This window comes from Phyllobates terribilis, unplaced genomic scaffold (assembly GCF_046119375.1).
Source record: "Phyllobates terribilis strain yellow unplaced genomic scaffold, ASM4611937v1 Scaffold_4__5_contigs__length_816908805, whole genome shotgun sequence".
Lineage (NCBI taxonomy): Eukaryota > Metazoa > Chordata > Amphibia > Anura > Dendrobatidae > Phyllobates > Phyllobates terribilis.
The window spans coordinates 795,252,849-795,275,639 of NW_027362764.1; the positions used below are offsets into that span (position 1 = coordinate 795,252,849).

A 22,791-nucleotide genomic window follows, 5' to 3' on the forward strand; every position below is an offset into this window, starting at 1 on the left:
GTAAATACCCTTAACTGCATAACCCGACTCTGTCTTCCTTTAACACCTATGCTGCACCACCACAACCCCCATCCTCTGCACCTGACCCCCTGAGGCTATACCCCACCCGTTGGGGGTTATACCATCACAAGCTGCACCTACACCATCAGCCTCAGCGGACCCTGCTGCAGCGGCGGCCATTGTGACCGCAATACAACGGGTGGCGTAGTCGACAATAAAGAACTTAATAACATCTGTAGGACTGCCACATACAACTGAGTTTGACACCCTGGGCACGGACCGGGTCATAGCCACTCGGAAGACTACAACCCCCATCTGATCCGGCTCCGGATATTCCCCCTAAAAGAATATGGCCCAGGGGGTGCGTCATATATATGTTACTGTATTGTTATTACCTGTTGTGTTTTTGCAAAATGTGCTTAGTCCCGGAGTACCAAATTTCACTAGGGGGGAATGTGGCACCCCAGGTCTGGTCGCCACAGTGGCAGCAATGTCATGTCTGAGAGCAGGTGGGAGGTTCCCTGGTTGGGGACAATTAGCATGCAGCACCTCCTGCCCCAGTCCAGGGAGGGGAGAAACCTGCCCTTTATAAACTGGATCTGGGGCGGGGTTAGACAGTCTAGTTCCAGAGACAGGGATAGGTCAGCAGCAGGCTGAGGAGTCCCTGTAGGCAGAGGAGGAACACGAGGCCAGGAGGGGAGCAAGAAGAGCTCATCCTGGCAAGAGACTTAGAAAGCCGGACACTGGAGTCCGAGGCTGTGAGGGTTATAAGCCCAGCAGCAGAAAACCACCATGCAGGGGATTTCAAGTCCTCTGGCCCAAGGAAGCCCGGAGGCTCAGCCACACAAGAGGGACCCTTACTGCCCAGGAGGGGTGAGAAGTACGGAGGGCCCGAGCTGCCCGTCATACGGGTGAGAACAACACGGTACACTCAGAGACGTGGGCTACCACTACACTACAGCAGGATAGCCAAGAAAGGGTGAAGTCAGCACGGTAGGCCTACAAACTCCCCATTACCTGCGGGATTTCCCAGTTGCTCTCAGACTGACCAGGCCTCCATAGTTAACCTGTATTCTGGACGGGTCCCTTAATACCACCAACAGTAAAGACCCTGAATTGCATGACAGACTCGATGTGATTACTGCTGCTCCCATGCACCATCACCACCAACATCCCTATTTACTGCCCTGAGGCTATTCTCCTCCTGTGGGGAGTTATACTATCCTCTGCTGCACCCACAACACCAGCCTCAGCGGTCTGCCCTGCAGCGGCGATTCACTCTGACCGCAATCCCCTGGTGGCGTAGTCGGACATTCAGCATATAGACTGCCACTTGGTTTGACCACCCTGAGCCACGGGACCCCGTCACGCAAGGACTACAACACCCAGCATCCACAAAAGGTCCGGTTCCAGGTATCCACACACACTCACGGCCCAGGGGGCGCGTCATATAAACTCCTGGATGATCCTGAGTGATGCTGCAAATCCAAATGCCCAATTACAGCATGAGGCGGCCGCGCTCAGGATTCTCCAGGAACTTCTACATTCTGGTTGTGGAGGGAATGATTGATGGAATCTGCAATCAGAAATACGGATTATTAAAAAAATATATATCACAGTCTGTTACATTTTTTTTAAACTAATTGTTTGTGACAAATTCCCTTAAAGAAAAATTAAATAAAACATAACTAAAAAAAAAAGGATTGGATGTTTTTAAGAAATGTTTCATAGGTTAGAGAAGAGTAGGACCCGGCCAGCAGAGTCTCCTTGTCCTGGTGGCAGCTTAAAAAAATCTTTTGGCCAAAAACTGATGGCTATATATGTGATCTGGTGTTCGATGGGAACTGGTAATATGTGATTGGTGGGGACGTGGTGCAGAAGTGGAGTTTTTCCAAGAGTGGGCGGTGGGACTGTGGAAGGTTTTAGGGGTGGAGGCGGAGCTGAGGTGGAAGTGGAGCTGGAGTGGAGCCTGGGTGGAGTCTCAAAGGGGCCCAGAAATTTTGACAGTATGGAGCCCCGAAATTCCTAGTGGCAGCCCTGCATAGGGGTATTGAAGAGCTACCAAAATCCAAGAGTCACTTTAGGTGCAGCCAGACTCTGGTGGAGCCCCCCCGCAGCCTTGGTATAATGACTGCTCAGAACTGATGAAGCTAAGAATTCATTCTCCAACCATCATGGGACTGTGTCACAGTTTTACAAAAGTTAAAATTTGTTTTCGTACCACTGCATTGTCTGTGATTTACTTAAGGGAAAATATAGGTGCCGCATACAGTGGCTGTGTGGCGCCCCTGAGGGTTCAGTCGCCACAGAGGTACTGCACCTCACCCAGAGGTGTGGTGTCTCCTTCTCTCAGGTAAGGAGGGAGTGCCGCCCGGAACCCCAACACTGGAAGGGCAAGATGCACTGTGTTCCTGCTGAGCCCTGTATCTGGCTGGAGTGGGGGGAACTAAAGGTAGGGGGAACCAGTGGTGGGTGTGGGTGGAGGATGTAGAGTAGGGGAGCACCATTGTAAGAGGTATATATAGGGAAGCCATCTTAGGGTGGCAGGTCAGTTAGTGGAGAACAGTCAGTGAGTAGTAAGGGGAGCAGAGTCTCTTCAGGAGCTCTGCTCCACAAGTGGGGCCTAATGATAGAGGCCCAGGAGGGGAGCAGAGGAGGAAGGCTCCATTCTATAGAAGGGATCCCAAGGGGGTACGGTGAGTGCAGGACGGCACCCGTATGCCCCGAATCTGCCAGGTGTCAGAGGGATCAGGCCGCAAGAAGGGGACCGGCCCCTGGACCAGCCGTGTTACTCCAGGTCTCAGCTGGAAAAACCGGAGGCTTCTGCACTTCCATGGTGCAGTCACCACAGTCTCATCCTAGTCACCGTGAGGGTCAAGCAGGTCCGGGAACTCCAGGTTGCCCAGAGGGACTTCAGAGCACCCGAGCGGGACTGAATGTGGGAAGCGCAGGGCAGGAGGGAGAAGACCCGGCGTGAGAAGTCGGTATAGTAAGGATCATAAAGAACGCAGGGTTCCGTCAAGCGCTCCTGATCAATTTGAGAAAGTGCTGAACCCCTTATCTGGTAGACGCAGCACGACGTGGAGGCGGACACCCGTACAGTGCACCTGAGAACCTTGAACAAGAACTGTGAGTAAAACTCGGATGACTGCACTGCACTGCCTCCGTCAGTTATTTCAGCTGCGCCATCTCTCCTGCACCACAAGTCCCAGCATCACCACCCACCATCAAACTCTACACTGCCCTGAGGTCCGCTCCACCTGTGGGGAGCTGTTCCATCCTCGCTGCCTATCAACTGCCTCAGAGGTCTGCAGCAGCGCTGGTACAAATTACCAGAAACCACAGGTGGCGTCACGATCAAACTACAAATCCCATATAAACTATCCCCTTTTTGTTGACCGCTCTGGGCCACGGACCGGCCAGCCACTGTGACATATTCCCCCCCAGCATCCATAGGCCCGGACACCGAGTACCCCACTGCCCTGGGGGCGCGTCAGCTGCACATCTGCTGCATTCACCTCTAGGAAGAAAACAGGAAGCCGATCTTTCAATGTTACATTTCCTGCATCAGAAGCCATGGAGACACAAAAAGTAGTGTAATAAAGGGGGAACAAGGGAAAGAGTCTGTGAAAAGGAGCTGTGCAGAGCAGGCTGCGTGGAGTGGGGAGCACAGTGAGAGGGAAAGCATGGGGAAAAGTCTGAAAGACATAAACGGTCATCGGGAGTAGATTGCGTGAAAATGGGGGTTGACTGGGAGAGAGGGGGGAATGGGTAGCAGTCGGTAAAAGAGGGGATTGGGAGCAGTCTCTAAGTGAGGGGGCATGGGGAGCAGTCTGTGAGAGAGGGGGCATGAAGAGCAGTCTATGAGTGAGGGGGCATGAAGAGCAGTCTGTGAGAGAGGGGGCATGGGGAGCAGTCTGAAAGACATAAACGGTCATCGGGAGTAGATTGCATGAAAATAGGGGTAGTAGTGTGTGAGAGAGGGGGCATGAAGAGCAGTCTGTGAGAGAGGGGGCATGAAGAGCAGTCTGTGAGAGAGGGGGCATGAAGAGCAGTCTGTGAGAGAGGGGGCATGGGGAGCAGTCTGTGAGAGAGGGGGCATGGGGAGCAGTCTGTGAGAGAGGGGGCATGGGGAGCAGTCTATGAGAGAGGGGGCATGAAGAGCAGTCTGTGAGAGAGGCGGCATGGGGAGCAGTCTGTGAGAGAGGGGGCATGGGGAGCAGTCTGTGAGAGAGGGGGCCTGGGGAGCAGTCTGTGAGAGAGGGGGCATGGGGAGCAGTCTATGAGAGAGGGGGCATGAAGAGCAGTCTGTGAGAGAGGGGGCATGAAGAGCAGTCTGTGAGAGAGGGGGCCTGGGAAGCAGTCTGTGAGAGAGGGGGCCTGGGGAGCAGTCTGTGAGAGAGGGGGCCTGGGGAGCAGTCTGTGAGAGAGGGGGCATGGGGAGCAGTCTATGAGAGAGGGGGCATGAAGAGCAGTCTGTGAGAGAGGGGGCATGAAGAGCAGTCTGTGAGAGAGGGGGCCTGGGGAGCAGTCTGTGAGAGAGGCGGCATGGGGAGCAGTCTGTGAGAGAGGGGGCATGAAGAGCAGTCTATGAGTGAGGGGGCATGAAGAGCAGTCTGTGAGAGAGGCGGCATGGGGAGCAGTCTATGAGAGAGGGGGCATGGGGAGCAGTCTGAAAGACATAAACGGTCATCGGGAGTAGATTGCGTGAAAATAGGGGTAGTAGTGTGTGAGAGAGGGGGCATGAAGAGCAGTCTGTGAGAGAGGCGGCATGGGGAGCAGTCTGTGAGAGAGGGGGCATGGGGAGCAGTCTGTGAGAGAGGGGGCCTGGGGAGCAGTCTGTGAGAGAGGGGGCATGGGGAGCAGTCTATGAGAGAGGGGGCATGAAGAGCAGTCTGTGAGAGAGGGGGCATGAAGAGCAGTCTGTGAGAGAGGGGGCCTGGGGAGCAGTCTATGAGAGAGGGGGCCTGGGGAGCAGTCTATGAGAGAGGGGGCCTGGGGAGCAGTCTGTGAGAGAGGCGGCATGGGGAGCAGTCTGTGAGAGAGGGGGCATGGGGAGCAGTCTGTGAGAGAGGCGGCATGGGGAGCAGTCTATGAGAGAGGGGGCATGGGGAGCAGTCTATGAGAGAGGGGGCATGGGGAGCAGTCTATGAGAGAGGGGGCATGAAGAGCAGTCTATGAGAGTGGCGGCATGGGGAGCTGTCTATGAGAGAGGGGGCATGAAGGGCAGTCTGTGAGAGAGGCGGCATGGGGAGCCGTCTATGAGAGAGGGGGCATGAAGAGCAGTCTATGAGTGAGGGGGCATGAAGAGCAGTCTGTGAGAGAGGGGGCATGGGGAGCAGTCTGAAAGACATAAACGGTCATCGGGAGTAGATTGCGTGAAAATAGGGGTAGTAGTGTGTGAGAGAGGGGGCATGAAGAGCAGTCTGTGAGAGAGGCGGCATGGGGAGCTGTCTATGAGAGAGGGGGCATGAAGAGCAGTCTGTGAGAGAGGCGGCATGGGGAGCTGTCTATGAGAGAGGGGGCATGAAGAGCAGTCTGTGAGAGAGGCGGCATGGGGAGCTGTCTATGAGAGAGGGGGCATGGGGAGCAGTCTGTGAGAGAGGGGGCATGGGGAGCAGTCTGTGAGAGAGGGGGCATGGGGAGCAGTCTATGAGAGAGGGGGCATGAAGAGCAGTCTGTGAGAGAGGCGGCATGGGGAGCAGTCTGTGAGAGAGGGGGCATGGGGAGCAGTCTGTGAGAGAGGGGGCCTGGGGAGCAGTCTGTGAGAGAGGGGGCATGGGGAGCAGTCTATGAGAGAGGGGGCATGAAGAGCAGTCTGTGAGAGAGGGGGCATGAAGAGCAGTCTGTGAGAGAGGGGGCCTGGGGAGCAGTCTGTGAGAGAGGGGGCCTGGGGAGCAGTCTGTGAGAGAGGGGGCCTGGGGAGCAGTCTGTGAGAGAGGGGGCATGGGGAGCAGTCTATGAGAGAGGGGGCATGAAGAGCAGTCTGTGAGAGAGGGGGCATGGGGAGCAGTCTATGAGAGAGGGGGCATGAAGAGCAGTCTTTGAGAGAGGGGGCCTGGGGAGCAGTCTGTGAGAGAGGGGGCATGGGGAGCAGTCTATGAGAGAGGGGGCATGGGAAGCAGTCTATGAGAGAGGGGGCATGGGGAGCAGTCTATGAGAGAGGGGGCATGGGGAGCAGTCTATGAGAGAGGGGGCATGGGGAGCAGTCTATGAGAGAGGGGGCATGGGAAGCAGTCTATGAGAGAGGGGGCATGGGGAGCAGTCTATGAGAGGGGGCATGGGGAGCAGTCTATGAGAGAGGGGGCATGGGGAGCAGTCTATAAGAGAGGGGGCATGGGGAGCAGTCTATGAGAGAGGGGGCATGGGGAGCAGTCTATGAGAGAGGGGGCATGGGGAGCAGTCTATGAGAGAGGGCATGGGGAGCAGTCTATGAGAGAGGGGGCATGGGAAGCAGTCTATGAGAGAGGGGGCATGGGGAGCAGTCTATGAGAGGGGGCATGGGGAGCAGTCTATGAGAGAGGGGGCATGGGGAGCAGTCTATGAGAGAGGGGGCATGGGGAGCAGTCTGTGAGAGAGGCGGCATGGGGAGCAGTCTGTGAGAGAGGGGGCATGGGGAGCAGTCTGTGAGAGAGGCGGCATGGGGAGCAGTCTATGAGAGAGGGGGCATGGGGAGCAGTCTATGAGAGAGGGGGCATGGGGAGCAGTCTATTAGAGAGGGGGCATGAAGAGCAGTCTATGAGAGTGGCGGCATGGGGAGCTGTCTATGAGAGAGGGGGCATGAAGGGCAGTCTGTGAGAGAGGCGGCATGGGGAGCAGTCTATGAGAGAGGGGGCATGAAGAGCAGTCTGTGAGAGAGGGGGCATGGGGAGCAGTCTATGAGAGAGGGGCAAGGGGAGCAGTCTATGATAGAGGGGGCATGGGGAGCAGTCTATGAGAGAGGGGGCATGGGGAGCAGTCTGTAAGAGAGGCGGCATGGGGAGCTGTCTGTTAGAGAGGGGGCATGGGGAGCAGTCTATGAGAGAGGGGGCATGACGAGCAGTCTGTGCGAGAGGCAGCATGGGGAGCTGTCTATGAGAGAGGGGGCATGGGGAGCAGTCTGTGAGAGAGGGGGTATGAAGAGCAGTCTGTGAGAGAGGCGGCATGGGGAGCTGTCTATGAGAGAGGGGGCATGAAGAGCAGTTTGTGAGAGAGGCGGCATGGGGAGCTGTCTTTGAGAGAGAGGGCATGGGGAGCAGTCTGTGAGAGAGGGGGCATGGGGAGAAGTGTATGAGAGAGGGGGCAAGGGGAGCAGTCTATGTGAGAGGGGGCATGGGGAGCATTCTGTGAGAGAGGGGGCATGGGGCGCAGTCTGAGAGAGGGGGCATGGGGAGCAGTCTGTGAGAGAGGGGGCATGGGGAGCAGTCTATGAGAGAGGGGGCATGAAGAGCAGTTTGTGGGAGAGGCGGCATGGGGAGCTGTCTATGAGAGAGGGGGCATGGGGAGCAGTCTGTGAGAGAGGGGGCATGGGGAGCAGTCTGTGAGAGAGGGGGCATGAAGAGCAGTCTGTGAGAGGGGGGGCATGGGGAGCCTTCTATGAGAGAGGGGGCATGGGGAGCAGTCTGTGAGAGAGGGGGCATGGGGAGCAGTCTATGAGAGAGGGGGCATGAAGAGCAGTCTGTGAGAGAGGGGGCATGGGGAGCAGTCTATGAGAGAGGTGGCATGGGGAGCAGTCTATGAGAGAGGGGGCATGGGGAGCAGTCTGTGAGTGAGGGGCCATGAAGAGCAGTCTGTGAGAGAGGCGGCATGGGGAGCTGTCTGTCATAGAGGGGGCATGGGGAGCAGTCTATGAGAGAGGGGGCATGGGGAGCAGTCTATGAGAGAGGGGGCATGAAGAGCAGTCTGTGAGAGAGGCGGCATGGGGAGCTGTCTATGAGAGAGGGGGCATGAAGAGCAGTCTGTGAGAGAGGCGGCATGGGGAGCTGTCTATGAGAGAGGGGGCATGGGGAGCAGTCTGTGAGAGAGGGGGCATGGGGAGCAGTCTGTGAGAGAGAGGGCATGGGGAGCAGTCTGTGAGAGAGGGGGCATGGGGAGCAGTCTATGAGAGAGGGGGCATGGGGAGCAGTCTGTGAGAGAGGGGGCATGGGGAGCAGTCTGTGAGAGAGGCGGCATGGGGAGCTGTCTGTGAGAGAGGGGGCATGGGGAGCAGTCTGTGAGAGAGGGGGCATGAAGAGCAGTCTGTGAGAGGGGGGGCATGGGGAGCCTTCAATGAGAGAGGGGGCATGGGGAGCAGTCTGTGAGAGAGGGGGCATGGGGAGCAGTCTGTGAGAGAGGGGGCATGGGGAGCAGTCTGTGAGAGAGGGGGCATGAAGAGCAGTCTGTGAGAGAGGGGGCATGGGGAGCAGTCTGTGAGAGAGGGGGCATGAAGAGCAGTCTGTGAGAGGGGGCATGGGGAGCAGTCTGTGAGAGAGGGGGCATGGGGAGCAGTCTATGATAGAGGAGGCATGAAGAGCAGTCAGTGAGAGAGGGGGCAGGGGGAGCTGTCTGTGAGAGAGGGGGCAGGGGGAGCTGTCTGTGAGAGAGGGGGCATGGGGAGCAGTCTATGAGAGAGGCGGCATGGGGAGCAGTCTATGAGAGAGGGGGCATGGGGAGCAGTCTGTGAGAGAGGGGGCATGGGGAGCAGTCTATGAGAGAGGGGGCATGGGGAGCAGTCTATGAGAGAGGGGGCATGGGGAGCAGTCTATGAGAGAGGGGGCATGGGGAGCAGTCTATGAGAGAGGCGGCATGGGGAGCAGTCTATGAGAGAGGGGGCATGGGGAGCAGTCTGTGAGAGAGGGGGCATGGGGAGCAGTCTATGAGAGAGGTGGCATGGGGAGCAGTCTATGAGAGAGGGGGCATGGGGAGCAGTCTATGAGAGAGGCGGCATGGGGAGCAGTCTATGAGAGAGGGGGCATGGGGAGCAGTCTGTGAGAGAGGGGGCATGGGGAGCAGTCTATGAGAGAGGTGGCATGGGGAGCAGTCTATGAGAGAGGGGACATGGGGAGCAGTCTGTGAGTGAGGGGCCATGAAGAGCAGTCTGTGAGAGAGGGGGCATGGGGAGCTGTCTGTCATAGAGGGGGCATGGGGAGCAGTCTATGAGAGAGGGGGCATGGGGAGCAGTCTGTGAGAGAGGGGGCATGGGGAGCAGTGCGTGGTAGAAGGGTCAGGGGGAGTAGTCTGGGGAGAGGGGGCATGCGGAGCAGTCTGTGAGAGAGAGGGCATGGGAAGCAGTCTGTGAGAGAGGGGGCATGAAGAGCAGTCTGTGAGAGAGGCGGCATGGGGAGCTGTCTATGAGAGAGGGGGCATGAAGAGCAGTCTGTGAGAAAGGCGGCATGGGGAGCTGTCTGTGAGAGAGGCGGCATGGGGAGCTGTCTATGAGAGAGGGGGCATGAAGAGCAGTCTGTGAGAAAGGCGGCATGGGGAGCTGTCTGTGAGAGAGGGGGCATGGGGAGCAGTCTATGAGAGAGGGGGCATGGGGAGCAGTCTGTGAGAGAGGGGGCATGGGGAGCAGTCTATGAGAGAGGGGGCATGAAGAGCAGTCTGTGGGAGAGGCGGCATGGGGAGCTGTCTATGAGAGAGGGGGCATGGGGAGCAGTCTGTGAGAGAGGGGGCATGGGGAGCAGTCTGTGAGAGAGGGGGCAGGGGGAGCTGTCTGTGAGAGAGGGGGCAGGGGGAGCCTTCTATAAGAGAGAGGGCATGAAGAGCAGTCAGTGAGAGAGGGGGCATGGGGAGCTGTCTGTGAGAGAGGGGGCATGGGGAGCAGTCTGTGAGAGAGGGGGCATGGGGAGCAGTCTATGAGAGAGGGGGCATGAAGAGCAGTCTGTGAGAGAGGGGGCATGGGGAGCAGTCTGTGAGAGAGGGAGCATGGGGAGCAGTCTGTGAGAGAGGGGGCATGGGGAGCAGTCTGTGAGAGAGGGGGCATGGGGAGCAGTCTGTGAGAGAGGGGGCATGGGGAGCAGTCTGTGAGAGAGGCGGCATGGGGAGCAGTCTATGAGAGAGGGGGCATGGGGAGCAGTCTGTGAGAGAGGGGGCATGGGGAGCAGTCTATGAGAGAGGGGGCATGAAGAGCAGTCTGTGAGAGAGGGGGCATGGGGAGCAGTCTGTGAGAGAGGGGGCATGGGGAGCAGTCTGTGACAGAGGGGGCATGAAGAGCAGTCTGTGAGAGGGGGGGCATGGGGAGCTGTCTGTGAGAGGGGGGGCATGGGGAGCTGTCTATAAGAGAGGGGGCATGAAGAGCAGTCAGTGAGAGAGGGGGCAGGGGGAGCTGTCTGTGAGAGAGGGGGCAGGGGGAGCTGTCTGTGAGAGAGGGGGCATGGGGAGCAGTCTATGAGAGAGGCGGCATGGGGAGCAGTCTATGAGAGAGGGGGCATGGGGAGCGGTCTGTGAGAGAGGGGGCATGGGGAGCAGTCTATGAGAGAGGGGGCATGAAGAGCAGTCTGTGAGAGAGGGGGCATGGGGAGCAGTCTATGAGAGAGGTGGCATGGGGAGCAATCTATGAGAGAGGGGGCATGGGGAGCAGTCTGTGAGTGAGGGGCCATGAAGAGCAGTCTGTGAGAGAGGCGGCATGGGGAGCTGTCTGTCATAGAGGGGGCATGGGGAGCAGTCTATGAGAGAGGGGGCATGGGGAGCAGTCTATGAGAGAGGGGGCATGAAGAGCAGTCTGTGAGAGAGGCGGCATGGGAAGCTGTCTATGAGAGAGGGGGCATGAAGAGCAGTCTGTGAGAGAGGCGGCATGGGGAGCTGTCTATGAGAGAGGGGGCATGGGGAGCAGTCTGTGAGAGAGGGGGCATGGGGAGCAGTCTGTGAGAGAGAGGGCATGGGGAGCAGTCTGTGAGAGAGGGGGCATGGGGAGCAGTCTATGAGAGAGGGGGCATGGGGAGCAGTCTGTGAGAGAGGGGGCATGGGGAGCAGTCTGTGAGAGAGGCGGCATGGGGAGCTGTCTGTGAGAGAGGGGGCATGGGGAGCAGTCTGTGAGAGAGGCGGCATGGGGAGCAGTCTGAGAGAGGGGGCATGGGGAGCAGTCTGTGAGAGAGGGGGCATGGGGAGCAGTCTGTGAGAGAGGGGGCATGGGGAGCAGTCTGTGAGAGAGGGGGCATGGGGAGCAGTCTGTAAGAGAGGGGGCATGGGGAGCAGTCTGTGAGAGAGGGGGCATGGGGAGCAGTCTGTGAGAGAGGGGGCATGAAGAGCAGTCTGTGAGAGAGGGGTCATGGGGAGCAGTCTGTGAGAGAGGCGGCATGAAGAGCAGTCTGTGAGAGAGGGGGCATGGGGAGCAGTCTGTGAGAGAGGGGGCATGAAGAGCAGTCTGTGAGAGAGGCGGCATGGGGAGCTGTCTGTGAGAGAGGGGGCATGGGGAGCAGTCTGTGAGAGAGGGGGCATGAAGAGCAGTCTGTGAGAGGGGGGGCATGGGGAGCCTTCAATGAGAGAGGGGGCATGGGGAGCAGTCTGTGAGAGAGGGGGCATGGGGAGCAGTCTGTGAGAGAGGGGGCATGGGGAGCAGTCTGTGAGAGAGGGGGCATGAAGAGCAGTCTGTGAGAGAGGGGGCATGGGGAGCAGTCTGTGAGAGAGGGGGCATGAAGAGCAGTCTGTGAGAGGGGGGGCATGGGGAGCCTTCTATGAGAGAGGGGGCAAGGGGAGCAGTCTATGATAGAGGAGGCATGAAGAGCAGTCAGTGAGAGAGGGGGCAGGGGGTGCTGTCTGTGAGAGAGGGGGCAGGGGGAGCTGTCTGTGAGAGAGGGGGCATGGGGAGCAGTCTATGAGAGAGGCGGCATGGGGAGCAGTCTATGAGAGAGGGGGCATGGGGAGCAGTCTGTGAGAGAGGGGGCATGGGGAGCAGTCTATGAGAGAGGGGGCATGGGGAGCAGTCTATGAGAGAGGGGGCATGGGGAGCAGTCTATGAGAGAGGGGGCATGGGGAGCAGTCTATGAGAGAGGCGGCATGGGGAGCAGTCTATGAGAGAGGGGGCATGGGGAGCAGTCTGTGAGAGAGGGGGCATGGGGAGCAGTCTATGAGAGAGGTGGCATGGGGAGCAGTCTATGAGAGAGGGGACATGGGGAGCAGTCTGTGAGTGAGGGGCCATGAAGAGCAGTCTGTGAGAGAGGGGGCATGGGGAGCTGTCTGTCATAGAGGGGGCATGGGGAGCAGTCTATGAGAGAGGGGGCATGGGGAGCAGTCTGTGAGAGAGGGGGAATGGGAAGCAGTCTGTGAGAGAGGGGGCATGAAGAGCAGTCTGTGAGAGAGGCGGCATGGGGAGCTGTCTGTGAGAGAGGGGGCATGAAGAGCAGTCTGTGAGAGAGGGGGCATGGGGAGCTGTCTGTGAGAGAGGGGGCATGGGGAGCTGTCTGTGAGAGAGGGGGCATGGGGCGCAGTCTGAGAGAGGGGGCATGGGGAGCAGTCTGTGAGAGAGGGGGCATGGGGAGCAGTCTATGAGAGAGGGGGCATGAAGAGCAGTCTGTGGGAGAGGCGGCATGGGGAGCTGTCTATGAGAGAGGGGGCATGGGGAGCAGTCTGTGAGAGAGGGGGCATGGGGAGCAGTCTGTGAGAGAGGGGGCATGAAGAGCAGTCTGTGAGAGGGGGGGCATGGGGAGCAGTCTATGTGAGAGGGGGCATGGGGAGCAGTCTGTGAGAGGGGGGGCATGGGGAGCAGTCTATGTGAGAGGGGGCATGGGGAGCAGTCTGTGAGAGAGGGGGCATGAAGAGCAGTCTGTGAGAGAGGGGGCATGTGGAGCAGTCTGTGAGAGAGGGGGCATGAAGAGCAGTCTGTGAGAGGGGGGGCATGGGGAGCAGTCTATGAGAGAGGTGGCATGGGGAGCAGTCTGTGAGAGAGGGGGCATGGGGAGCAGTCTGTGAGAGGGGGGGCATGGGGAGCCTTCTATGAGAGAGGGGGCAAGGGGAGCAGTCTATGATAGAGGAGGCATGAAGAGCAGTCAGTGAGAGAGGGGGCAGGGGGAGCTGTCTGTGAGAGAGGGGGCAGGGGGAGCTGTCTGTGAGAGAGGGGGCATGGGGAGCAGTCTATGAGAGAGGCGGCATGGGGAGCAGTCTATGAGAGAGGGGGCATGGGGAGCAGTCTGTGAGAGAGGGGGCATGGGGAGCAGTCTATGAGAGAGGGGGCATGGGGAGCAGTCTATGAGAGAGGGGGCATGGGGAGCAGTCTATGAGAGAGGGGGCATGGGGAGCAGTCTATGAGAGAGGCGGCATGGGGAGCAGTCTATGAGAGAGGGGGCATGGGGAGCAGTCTGTGAGAGAGGGGGCATGGGGAGCAGTCTATGAGAGAGGTGGCATGGGGAGCAGTCTATGAGAGAGGGGACATGGGGAGCAGTCTGTGAGTGAGGGGCCATGAAGAGCAGTCTGTGAGAGAGGGGGCATGGGGAGCAGTCTGTCATAGAGGGGGCATGGGGAGCAGTCTATGAGAGAGGGGGCATGGGGAGCAGTCTGTGAGAGAGGGGGCATGGGAAGCAGTCTGTGAGAGAGGGGGCATGAAGAGCAGTCTGTGAGAGAGGCGGCATGGGGAGCTGTCTGTGAGAGAGGGGGCATGAAGAGCAGTCTGTGAGAAAGGCGGCATGGGGAGCTGTCTGTGAGAGAGGGGGCATGGGGCGCAGTCTGAGAGAGGGGGCATGGGGAGCAGTCTGTGAGAGAGGGGGCATGGGAAGCAGTCTGTGAGAGAGGGGGCATGAAGAGCTGTCTGTGAGAGAGGGGGCATGGGGAGCTGTTTGTGAGAGAGGGGGCATGGGGCGCAGTCTGAGAGAGGGGGCATGGGGAGCAGTCTGTGAGAGAGGGGGCATTGGGAGCAGTCTATGAGAGAGGGGGCATGAAGAGCAGTCTGTGGGAGAGGCGGCATGGGGAGCTGTCTATGAGAGAGGGGGCATGGGGAGCAGTCTGTGAGAGAGGGGGCATGGGGAGCAGTCTGTGAGAGAGGGGGCATGAAGAGCAGTCTGTGAGAGGGGGGGCATGGGGAGCTGTCTATGAGAGAGGTGGCATGGGGAGCAGTCTGTGAGAGAGGGGGCATGGGGAGCAGTCTGTGAGAGAGGGGGCATGAAGAGCAGTCTGTGAGAGGGGGGGCATGGGGAGCAGTCTATGAGAGAGGGGGCATGAAGAGCAGTCAGTGAGAGAGGGGGCAGGGGGAGCTGTCTGTGAGAGAGGGGGCATGGGGAGCAGTCTGTGAGAGAGGCGGCATGGGGAGCAGTCTATGAGAGAGGGGGCATGGGGAGCAGTCTGTGAGAGAGGGGGCATGGGGAGCAGTCTATGAGAAAGGGGGCATGAAGAGCAGTCTGTGAGAGAGGGGGCATGGGGAGCAGTCTGTGAGAGAGGGGGCATGGGGAGCAGTCTGTGAGAGAGGGGGCATGAAGAGCAGTCTGTGAGAGGGGGGGCATGGGGAGCTGTCTGTGAGAGGGGGGGCAGGGGGAGCTGTCTGTGAGAGAGGGGGCATGAAGAGCAGTCTGTGAGAGAGGGGGCATGAAGAGCAGTCTGTGAGAGAGGGGGCAGGGGGAGCTGTCTGTGAGAGAGGGGGCAGGGGGAGCTGTCTGTGAGAGAGGGGGCATGGGGAGCAGTCTATGAGAGAGGCGGCATGGGGAGCAGTCTATGAGAGAGGGGGCATGGGGAGCAGTCTGTGAGAGAGGGGGCATGGGGAGCAGTCTATGAGAGATGGGGCATGAAGAGCAGTCTGTGAGAGAGGGGGCATGGGGAGCAGTCTATGAGAGAGGTGGCATGGGGAGCAGTCTATGAGAGAGGGGGCATGGGGAGCAGTCTGTGAGTGAGGGCCCATGAAGAGCAGTCTGTGAGAGAGGGGGCATGAAGAGCAGTCTGTGAGAGAGGCGGCATGGGGAGCAGTCTGTGAGAGAGGCGGCATGGGGAGCTGTCTGTGAGAGAGGGGGCATGGGGAGCAGTCTGTGAGAGAGGCGGCATGGGGAGCTGTCTGTGAGAGAGGGGGCATGGGGAGCAGTCTGTGAGAGAGGGGGCATGGGGAGCAGTCTGTGAGAGAGGGGGCATGGGGAGCAGTCTGTGAGAGAGGGGGCATGGGGAGCAGTCTGTGAGAGAGGGGGCATGGGGAGCAGTCTGTGAGAGAGGGGGCATGAAGAGCAGTCTGTGAGAGAGGGGTCATGGGGAGCAGTCTGTGAGAGAGGCGGCATGAAGAGCAGTCTGTGAGAGAGGGGGCATGAAGAGCAGTCTGTGAGAGAGGGGGCATGAAGAGCAGTCTGTGAGAGAGGGGGCATGGGGAGCAGTCTATGAGAGAGGTGGCATGGGGAGCAGTCTATGAGAGAGGCGGCATGGGGAGCAGTCTATGAGAGAGGGGGCATGGGGAGCAGTCTATGAGAGAGGGGGCATGAAGAGCAGTCTGTGAGAGAGGGGGCATGGGGAGCAGTCTATGAGAGAGGTGGCATGGGGAGCAGTCTATGAGAGAGGGGGCATGGGGAGCAGTCTGTGAGTGAGGGGCCATGAAGAGCAGTCTGTGAGAGAGGCGGCATGGGGAGCTGTCTGTCATAGAGGGGGCATGGGGAGCAGTCTATGAGAGAGGGGGCATGGGGAGCAGTCTGTGAGAGAGGGGGCATGGGGAGCAGTGCGTGTTAGAAGGGTCAGGGGGAGTAGTCTGGGGAGAGGGGGCATGCGGAGCAGTCTGTGAGAGAGAGGGCATGGGAAGCAGTCTGTGAGAGAGGGGGCATGAAGAGCAGTCTGTGAGAGAGGCGGCATGGGGAGCTGTCTGTGAGAGAGGGGGCATGAAGAGCAGTCTGTGAGAAAGGCGGCATGGGGAGCTGTCTGTGAGAGAGGGGGCATGGGGAGCTGTCTGTGAGAGAGGGGGCATGGGGAGCAGTCTATGAGAGAGAGGGCTTGGGGAGCAGTCTATGAGGCTCGCTGAGACACACGATCTAGTGCTGGGGTCTCAAACTCAGCTAAGTATATGGGCCACACATAGAAAAAAAGTGAATTTGAAGGGCCGAATTCTTTGCAGGATGATATGAAAATTTTAATGATACCATATTGTTTTTCTTTACACCTTTTGGATCATTTTTTTAACATCTTTTTTATTTTATTCTTTTAAATGACATTCATTTTATGGGCTATGGTACAGTTTTATACAGTTTAAACAAGTTTTATTTCCTCTTTGTGTCCCCTAGTTTACCACATACAGTTTTTTTTTTCCTACAATTAACACCATATAGTAATTCTGACCAACTTATTATAGTAATGTCCCCATCCTTGTCCGCATGTTGTAGTAACATCCCCCATCCCGGTCCCCATTTTGCATTTTGTAGTAATGTGCCCATCCCGGTCCCCATCTTGTAGTAATGTGCCCATCCTGGTCTCCATCTTGCAGTAATGTGCCCATCCTGGTCCCCATCTTGTAGCAATGTGCCGATCCCGGTCCCCATCTTGAAGTAATGTACCCATCCCGGTCCCCATCTTGTTGTTATGGCCCATGCTGGTGCCCATCTTGGAGTAATGTGCCCATCCTGGTCCCCATCTTGTAGTAATGTCCCCATCTTGTAGTAATGTGCCCATCCCGGTCCCCATCTTGTAGTAATGTGCCCAATCTATTCCCCATCTTGTATTAATGTGCCCATCCTTGTCCCCATCTTGTAGTAATGGCCAATGCTGGTCCCGATCTTGTAGTAATGTGCTCATCCTGGTCCCCATTTTGTTGTAATGTGCCCACACTGGTTCCCATCTTGTAATAATGTGCCCATGCTGGTCCCCATCTTTTAGTAATGTGCCCATCCCGGTCCCCATCTTGTAGTATTGTGCCCATCCCGGTTCCTATCTTGTAGTAATGTGCCCATGCTGGTCCCCATCTTGTAGTTATGGCCAATGCTGGTCCCCATCTTGTAGTAATGTGCCCATCCCAGTGGCCAATGCTGGTCCCCATCTTGTAGTAATGTGCCCATCCTGGTCCCCATCTTGTAGTAATGGCCAATGCTGGTCCCCATCTTGTAGTAATGTGCCCATCCTGGACCCCATCTTGTAGTAATGGCCAATGCTGGTCCCCATCTTGTAGTAATGTGCCCATCCCGGTCCCCATCTTGTAGTAATGGCCCATGCTGGTCCTTAACTTGCAGAACATTCAACTGAAAATAATCACTGACTTCGGCGGCCCTCCTGACCTGGCCGGAATCATTACGGGGGCTCCGGTGCCTGCGGGCTGCCTTTTTGAGACCCCTGATCTAGCGGCTTGGTATTGCATTAAGAGTAGACCTCTTTGTTGCTGGTTCTTGGCTTGCTGCTTAACTTTCCTGCATTGCACACTGCCTACCTGCGGTTTCCTGACATTCTCCGCCTGCCTGCAGTTTCAAGCAGTCCACCTACCTGCGGTTTCTCAACAACCTCTGCCTGCCTGCAGTTTCCTGCACTCTGCCTGCCTGAGGTTTTCTAATGTCCTCTGCCTGCCTGCAGTCTCCCAACCTGCACCTTCCTGCCTGGGGTCTTCTGGCGCTTGGCTGTCTATGTCCGGTGTGCTCCTTCTATCTGCTGCGCTGATGCCCGAGACTCCTGTGCCTACCCAGACATTGGGCTTGGAGCATCAGCCTCAACTTGTGAGTCTAATAAGCAGTCTGTGAGAGAGAAGTCATTTTGAGCAGTTTGTGAGAGTGGGCATGGGGAGCAGTCTGAGAGATAAGGGAATATGGTCCAATCCGTGTGAGAGCGGGCATGGGGAGCAGTCTGTGAGAGAACTCAATCATCATTACCAAGAAAAAATCTGATGTACGAACGAACATATGCAAATTTCTTTATGGACTCTGAGACCTATGAATTGTCTCCTAGTGGTTAACATCAGATTTGGAATATTTGGAGCCCACCCACCTCCGGTCTCTGAAACAACCTGCACCAGGTATTTGGACTCTGCCAATACGCTCATCTCCATGGTCTTCTTCCCAATTCCAAAATTTCTGAGAAATGTCATGGTGAAGCGACGGAGTGATCGCCACCGTGGTCCATTCATACCTAAGGAGAAAAGGACATGGAGACATTACTGGCTGCATACAGAACAAGAGTTTTCTAGCACCTCCCCTCGGTCCTATAATACTTCCAAGCTTTAAAGATATACAGTCAGCCACAGTGCCCCAACATCTACCACTATACCCCTGGTGTTAGCAACTTGGTCTATTTTATTTAGGAGTCATGCACCCACTCACAAAGAATTGTGGGGGACCTCACAGTTTGAAAATTACCGGTATACAGAAAACAATCTGATGTGGAGAGCGGGGATAATTACTGTTCATGTGAACTTATCTTTGCCCTGTTTCCCAGAGATAGTAACTGCAGCTTCATCTCCCTCCTCCCCTCCGACCTGTTTAGTATTTTCTATATGACTCTAAAATGATTTCTGATTGGAAGGACGAAGACACTGACAGAGATCCTACATGATGCTTTAGTCTCACCATATCCCTTGGTGGAGACATACAACACTGGGATGATGGGGCGCGCGCTGAACTGCTCAGCGTGATTTATCAGGGCGTCTTTCACCGTCTCATAGCCGCACAGGACGATCACAGGTTCTGACATTTTCCAGATGGTGAACATGGAGCCGTATTTTTGGCTGAGCTGATGGAGGAAACACATTTGATGAATTAACATGAAGCTGTCATACATTCCTCTTTCCCTAAGATTGGATCTCTGTAAATTATCAGGAGAACTTACAGTTCACACAGTCTCTTTACAATGTAAAGATCGTAAAAATGTAAATTTCCAGATGAATCGGATTAAGCTTCTTTCACCAATTTTATTTCAATCGCTTTACAATCCTGGTACAATTCAGTAAAAATTTAAGCATCGTACCATGACTAACGAGTGATATCCGGAACGCGCAGAATGATGGTGGAATATTCACTAGTTTCTACCTGCATTTTAAAGCGATTGAAATAAAAATGGTAGAAGTTTTAATCTGAAACCAGAAGAAATCTTCATTTTGTGATCTTAAAAATTTGAGCCAAGCAGGGTCCATTTCTTGATGATGAGAACCAAAGCCTTAGGCCCCCTTCTCCTGTGCATGTTTTCGATAAGCTTGGCGTCCATTTTCACTCTTACCGGAGACACGTAGACATGCACACATTAAAATCTTGGTGATCCTCACATCTCCGTGCTTCCATGTGAATCACACGTGGGTCCATGTGACCCACACGTGGACATGTCCGTTTTTTGTGGCAGCACGGATGACAACTCATACCTCACACGTGCACATGGATGACATAAACTGTGTCATTCGTGTGCCGTCTATGTGACACGTACCAGAATACAATGCAGGATATAAATAATATAAGTGAGTACACCCCTCACATTTTTGTAAATATTTTATTATATCTTTTCATAGGACAACACTGAAGATCTGACACTTTGATTCAATGTAAATTTGGTGACCTCTACATAATACACAACCATTAATGTCAAAACTGCTGACAACAAAAGTAAGTTCTCCACTCAGTGAAAATGGACAAATTGTGCCCAAAGTGTGACTATTTTGTGTGGCCACCATTATTTTCCAGGCCAGCCTTAACTCTTGGGCATGGAGTACACTAGATCTTCACAGGTGGCCACTGGAATCCTCTTCTACTCCTCCATCATGACATCATGGAGCTGGTGGATGTTAGAGAACTTGTTCTCCTCCACCTTCCAGTTGAGGAGACCCCATAGATGCTCCATAGCGTTTATGTCTGGAGACATGCTTAACCAGTCCAGCACCTTTACCTTCAGTTAGTTTAGCAAGACAGTAGTGGTCTTGGACATGTTTGGGGTCGTTATCATGTTGGAATACTGCCTGGCGGCCCAGTTTCCGAGGGGAGGGGACCATGTTCTGCTTCAGTATGTCAGAATAAATGTTAGGATTCATGGTTCCCTCAATAAACTATAGCTCCCCATACCAGGCAACACTAATGCAGCCCCTAACCATGACACTCCCACCACCATGCTTGACTATAGGCAAGACACACTTCTCTTTGTGCTCTTCACCTGGTTGCCACCACAGTCGCTTGACACAATCTGAACCTAATAAATTGATCTTGTTCTCATCAGACCACAGGACATGGTTCCAGTAATCCACGTTCTTAGTCTGCTTGTCTTCAGCACAGTGTTTGCGGCTTTCTTGTGCATCATTGTTAGAAGAGGCTTCCTTCTAAGACCACAGCCAAGCAGAACAATGTGATGTAGTGTGTGGTGAATGGTCTGAGCACTGACTGGCGGACTCTCCAACCCTGTAACCTCTGCAGCAATGTATATGGTCTGAGCACTGACAGGAGGACCACCCACCCCTGTAACCTCTGCAGCAATGTGTATGGTCTGAGCACTGACAGGTGGACCCCCCAAAACTGTAACCTCTGCAGCAATGTGTATGGTCTGAGCACTGACAGGCGGACCCCCCACCCCTGTAAACTCTGCAGCAATGTGTATGGTCTGAGCACTGACAGGAGGACCCCCCACCCCTGTAAACTCTGCAGCAATGTGTATGGTCCGAGCACTGACAGGCGGACCCACCACCCCTGTAAACTCTGCAGCAATGTGTATGGTCTGAGCACTGACAGGCGGAGCCCCCACCCCTGTAAACTCTGCAGCAGTGTGTATGGTCTGAGCACTGACAGGCGGACCCCCCACCCCTGTAAACTCTGCAGCAATGTGTATGGTCTGAGCACTGATAGGAGGACCCCCCACCCCTGTAAACTCTGCAGCAATGTGTATGGTCTGAGCACTGATAGGAGGACCCCCCACCCCTGTAAACTCTGCAGCAATGTGTATGGTCTGAGCACTGACAGGCGGAGCCCCCACCCCTGTAGCCTCTGCAGCAATGTGTGTGGTCTGAGCACTGACAGGCGGACCCCCCACCCCTGTAACCTCTGCAGCAATGTGTATGGTCTGAGCACTGACAGGCGGACCCCCCACCCCTGTAAACTCTGCAGCAATGTGTATGGTCTGAGCACTGACAGGAGGACCCCCCACCCCTGTAAACTCTGCAGCAATGTGTATGGTCCGAGCACTGACAGGCGGAGCCCCCACCCCTGTAACCTCTGCAGCAATATGTATGTCTGAACAATGACAGGCGGACCCCCCACCCCTGTAAACTCTGCAGCAATGTGTATGGTCTGAGCACTGACAGGCGGACCCACCACCCCTGTAAACTCTGCAGCAATGTGTATGGTCTGAACAATGACAGGCGGACCACCCACCCCTGTAACCTCTGCAGCAATGTGTATGGTCTGAGCACTGACAGGCGGACCCCCCACCCCTGTAACCTCTGCAGCAATGTGTATGGCCTGAGCACTGACAGGCGGACCACCCACCCCTGTAACCTCTGCAGCAATGTGTATGGTCTGAGCACTGACAGGCGGACCCCCCACCCCTGTAACCTCTGCAGCAATGTGTATGGCCTGAGCACTGACAGGCGGACCACCCACCCCTGTAACCTCTGCAGCAATGTGTATGGTCTGAGCACTGACAGGAGGACCCCCCACCCCTGTAACCTCTGCAGCAATGTGTATTTTCTGAGCACTGACAGGTGGACACCCCCAACACTGTAACCTCTGCAGCAATGTGTATGGTCTGAGCACTGACAGATAGACCCCCCACCCCTGTAACCTCTGCAGCAATGTGTATGGTCTGAGCACTGACAGACGGACTCCCCACCCCTGTAACCTCTGCAGCAATGTGTATGGTCTGATCACTGACAGGCGGACCCCCCACCCCTGTAAACTCTGCAGCAATGTGTATGGTCTGAGCACTGACAGGAGGACCCCCCACCCCTGTAAACTCTGCAGCAATGTGTATGGTCCGAGCACTGACAGGCGGACCCACCACCCCTGTAAACTCTGCAGCAATGTGTATGGTCTGAGCACTGACAGGAGGACCCCCCACCCCTGTAAACTCTGCAGCAATGTGTATGGTCCGAGCACTGACAGGCGGACCCACCACCCCTGTAAACTCTGCAGCAATGTGTATGGTCTGAACAATGACAGGCGGACCACCCACCCCTGTAACCTCTGCAGCAATGTGTATGGTCTGAGCACTGACAGGCGGACCCCCCACCCCTGTAACCTCTGCAGCAATGTGTATGGTCTGAGCACTGACAGGCAAACCCCCCACCCCTGTAACCTCTGCAGCAATGTGTATGGTCCGAGCACTGACAGGCGGACCCCCCAACACTGTAACCTCTGCAGCAATGTGTATGGTCTGAGCACTGACAGGCGGAGCCCCCTCCCCTGTAACCTCTGTAGCAATGTGTATGGTCTGAGCACTGACAGGCGGACCACCCACCCCTGTAACCTCTGCAGCAATGTGTATGGTCTGAGCACTGACAGGCGGACCCCCCACCCCTGTAACCTCTGCAGCAATGTGTATGGTCTGAGCACTGACAGGCGGAGCCCCCTCCCCTGTAACCTCTGCAGCAATGTGTATGGTCTGAGCACTGATAGGAGGACCCCCCACCCCTGTAACCTCTGCAGCAATGTGTATGGTCCGAGCACTGACAGGCGGAGCCCCCTCCCCTGTAACCCCTGCAGCAATGTGTATGGTCTGAGCACTGACAGGCGGACCCCCCACCCCTGTAACCTCTGCAGCAATGTGTATGGTCTGAGCACTGACAGGAGGACCCCCCACCCCTGTAACCTCTGCAGCAATGTGTATGGCCTGAGCACTGACAGGCGGACCACCCACCCCTGTAACCTCTGCAACAATGTGTATGGTCTGAGCACTGACCGGCGGACCCTCCACCCCTGTAACCTCTGCAGCAATGTGTATGGTCTGAGCACTGACAGGCGGACCCCCCACCCCTGTAACCTCTGCAGCAATGTGTATGGTCTGAGCACT

At 56.3% G+C, this 22,791-nt stretch overlaps 1 protein-coding gene across 2 annotated transcripts in view; it reads right to left on the reverse strand.

The window, feature by feature from the left end:
* LOC141266087 (cytochrome P450 2C20-like) overlaps positions 1–22,791 on the reverse strand; it is a 451,920-nt gene that overhangs the window by 333,107 nt on the left and 96,022 nt on the right. The window contains exons 3-4 of one of the 2 annotated variants that reach the window (XM_073679995.1): positions 18,384–18,546; positions 17,806–17,946 (exon numbers count right to left, since the gene is read on the reverse strand). In XM_073679995.1, coding sequence (XP_073536096.1) covers positions 17,806–17,946; positions 18,384–18,546 — 304 coding nt within the window. Of the gene's footprint in view, positions 1–17,805; positions 17,947–18,365; positions 18,547–22,791 lie in introns of both variants that reach the window. The other variant, XM_073679993.1, reaches the window with a different exon arrangement.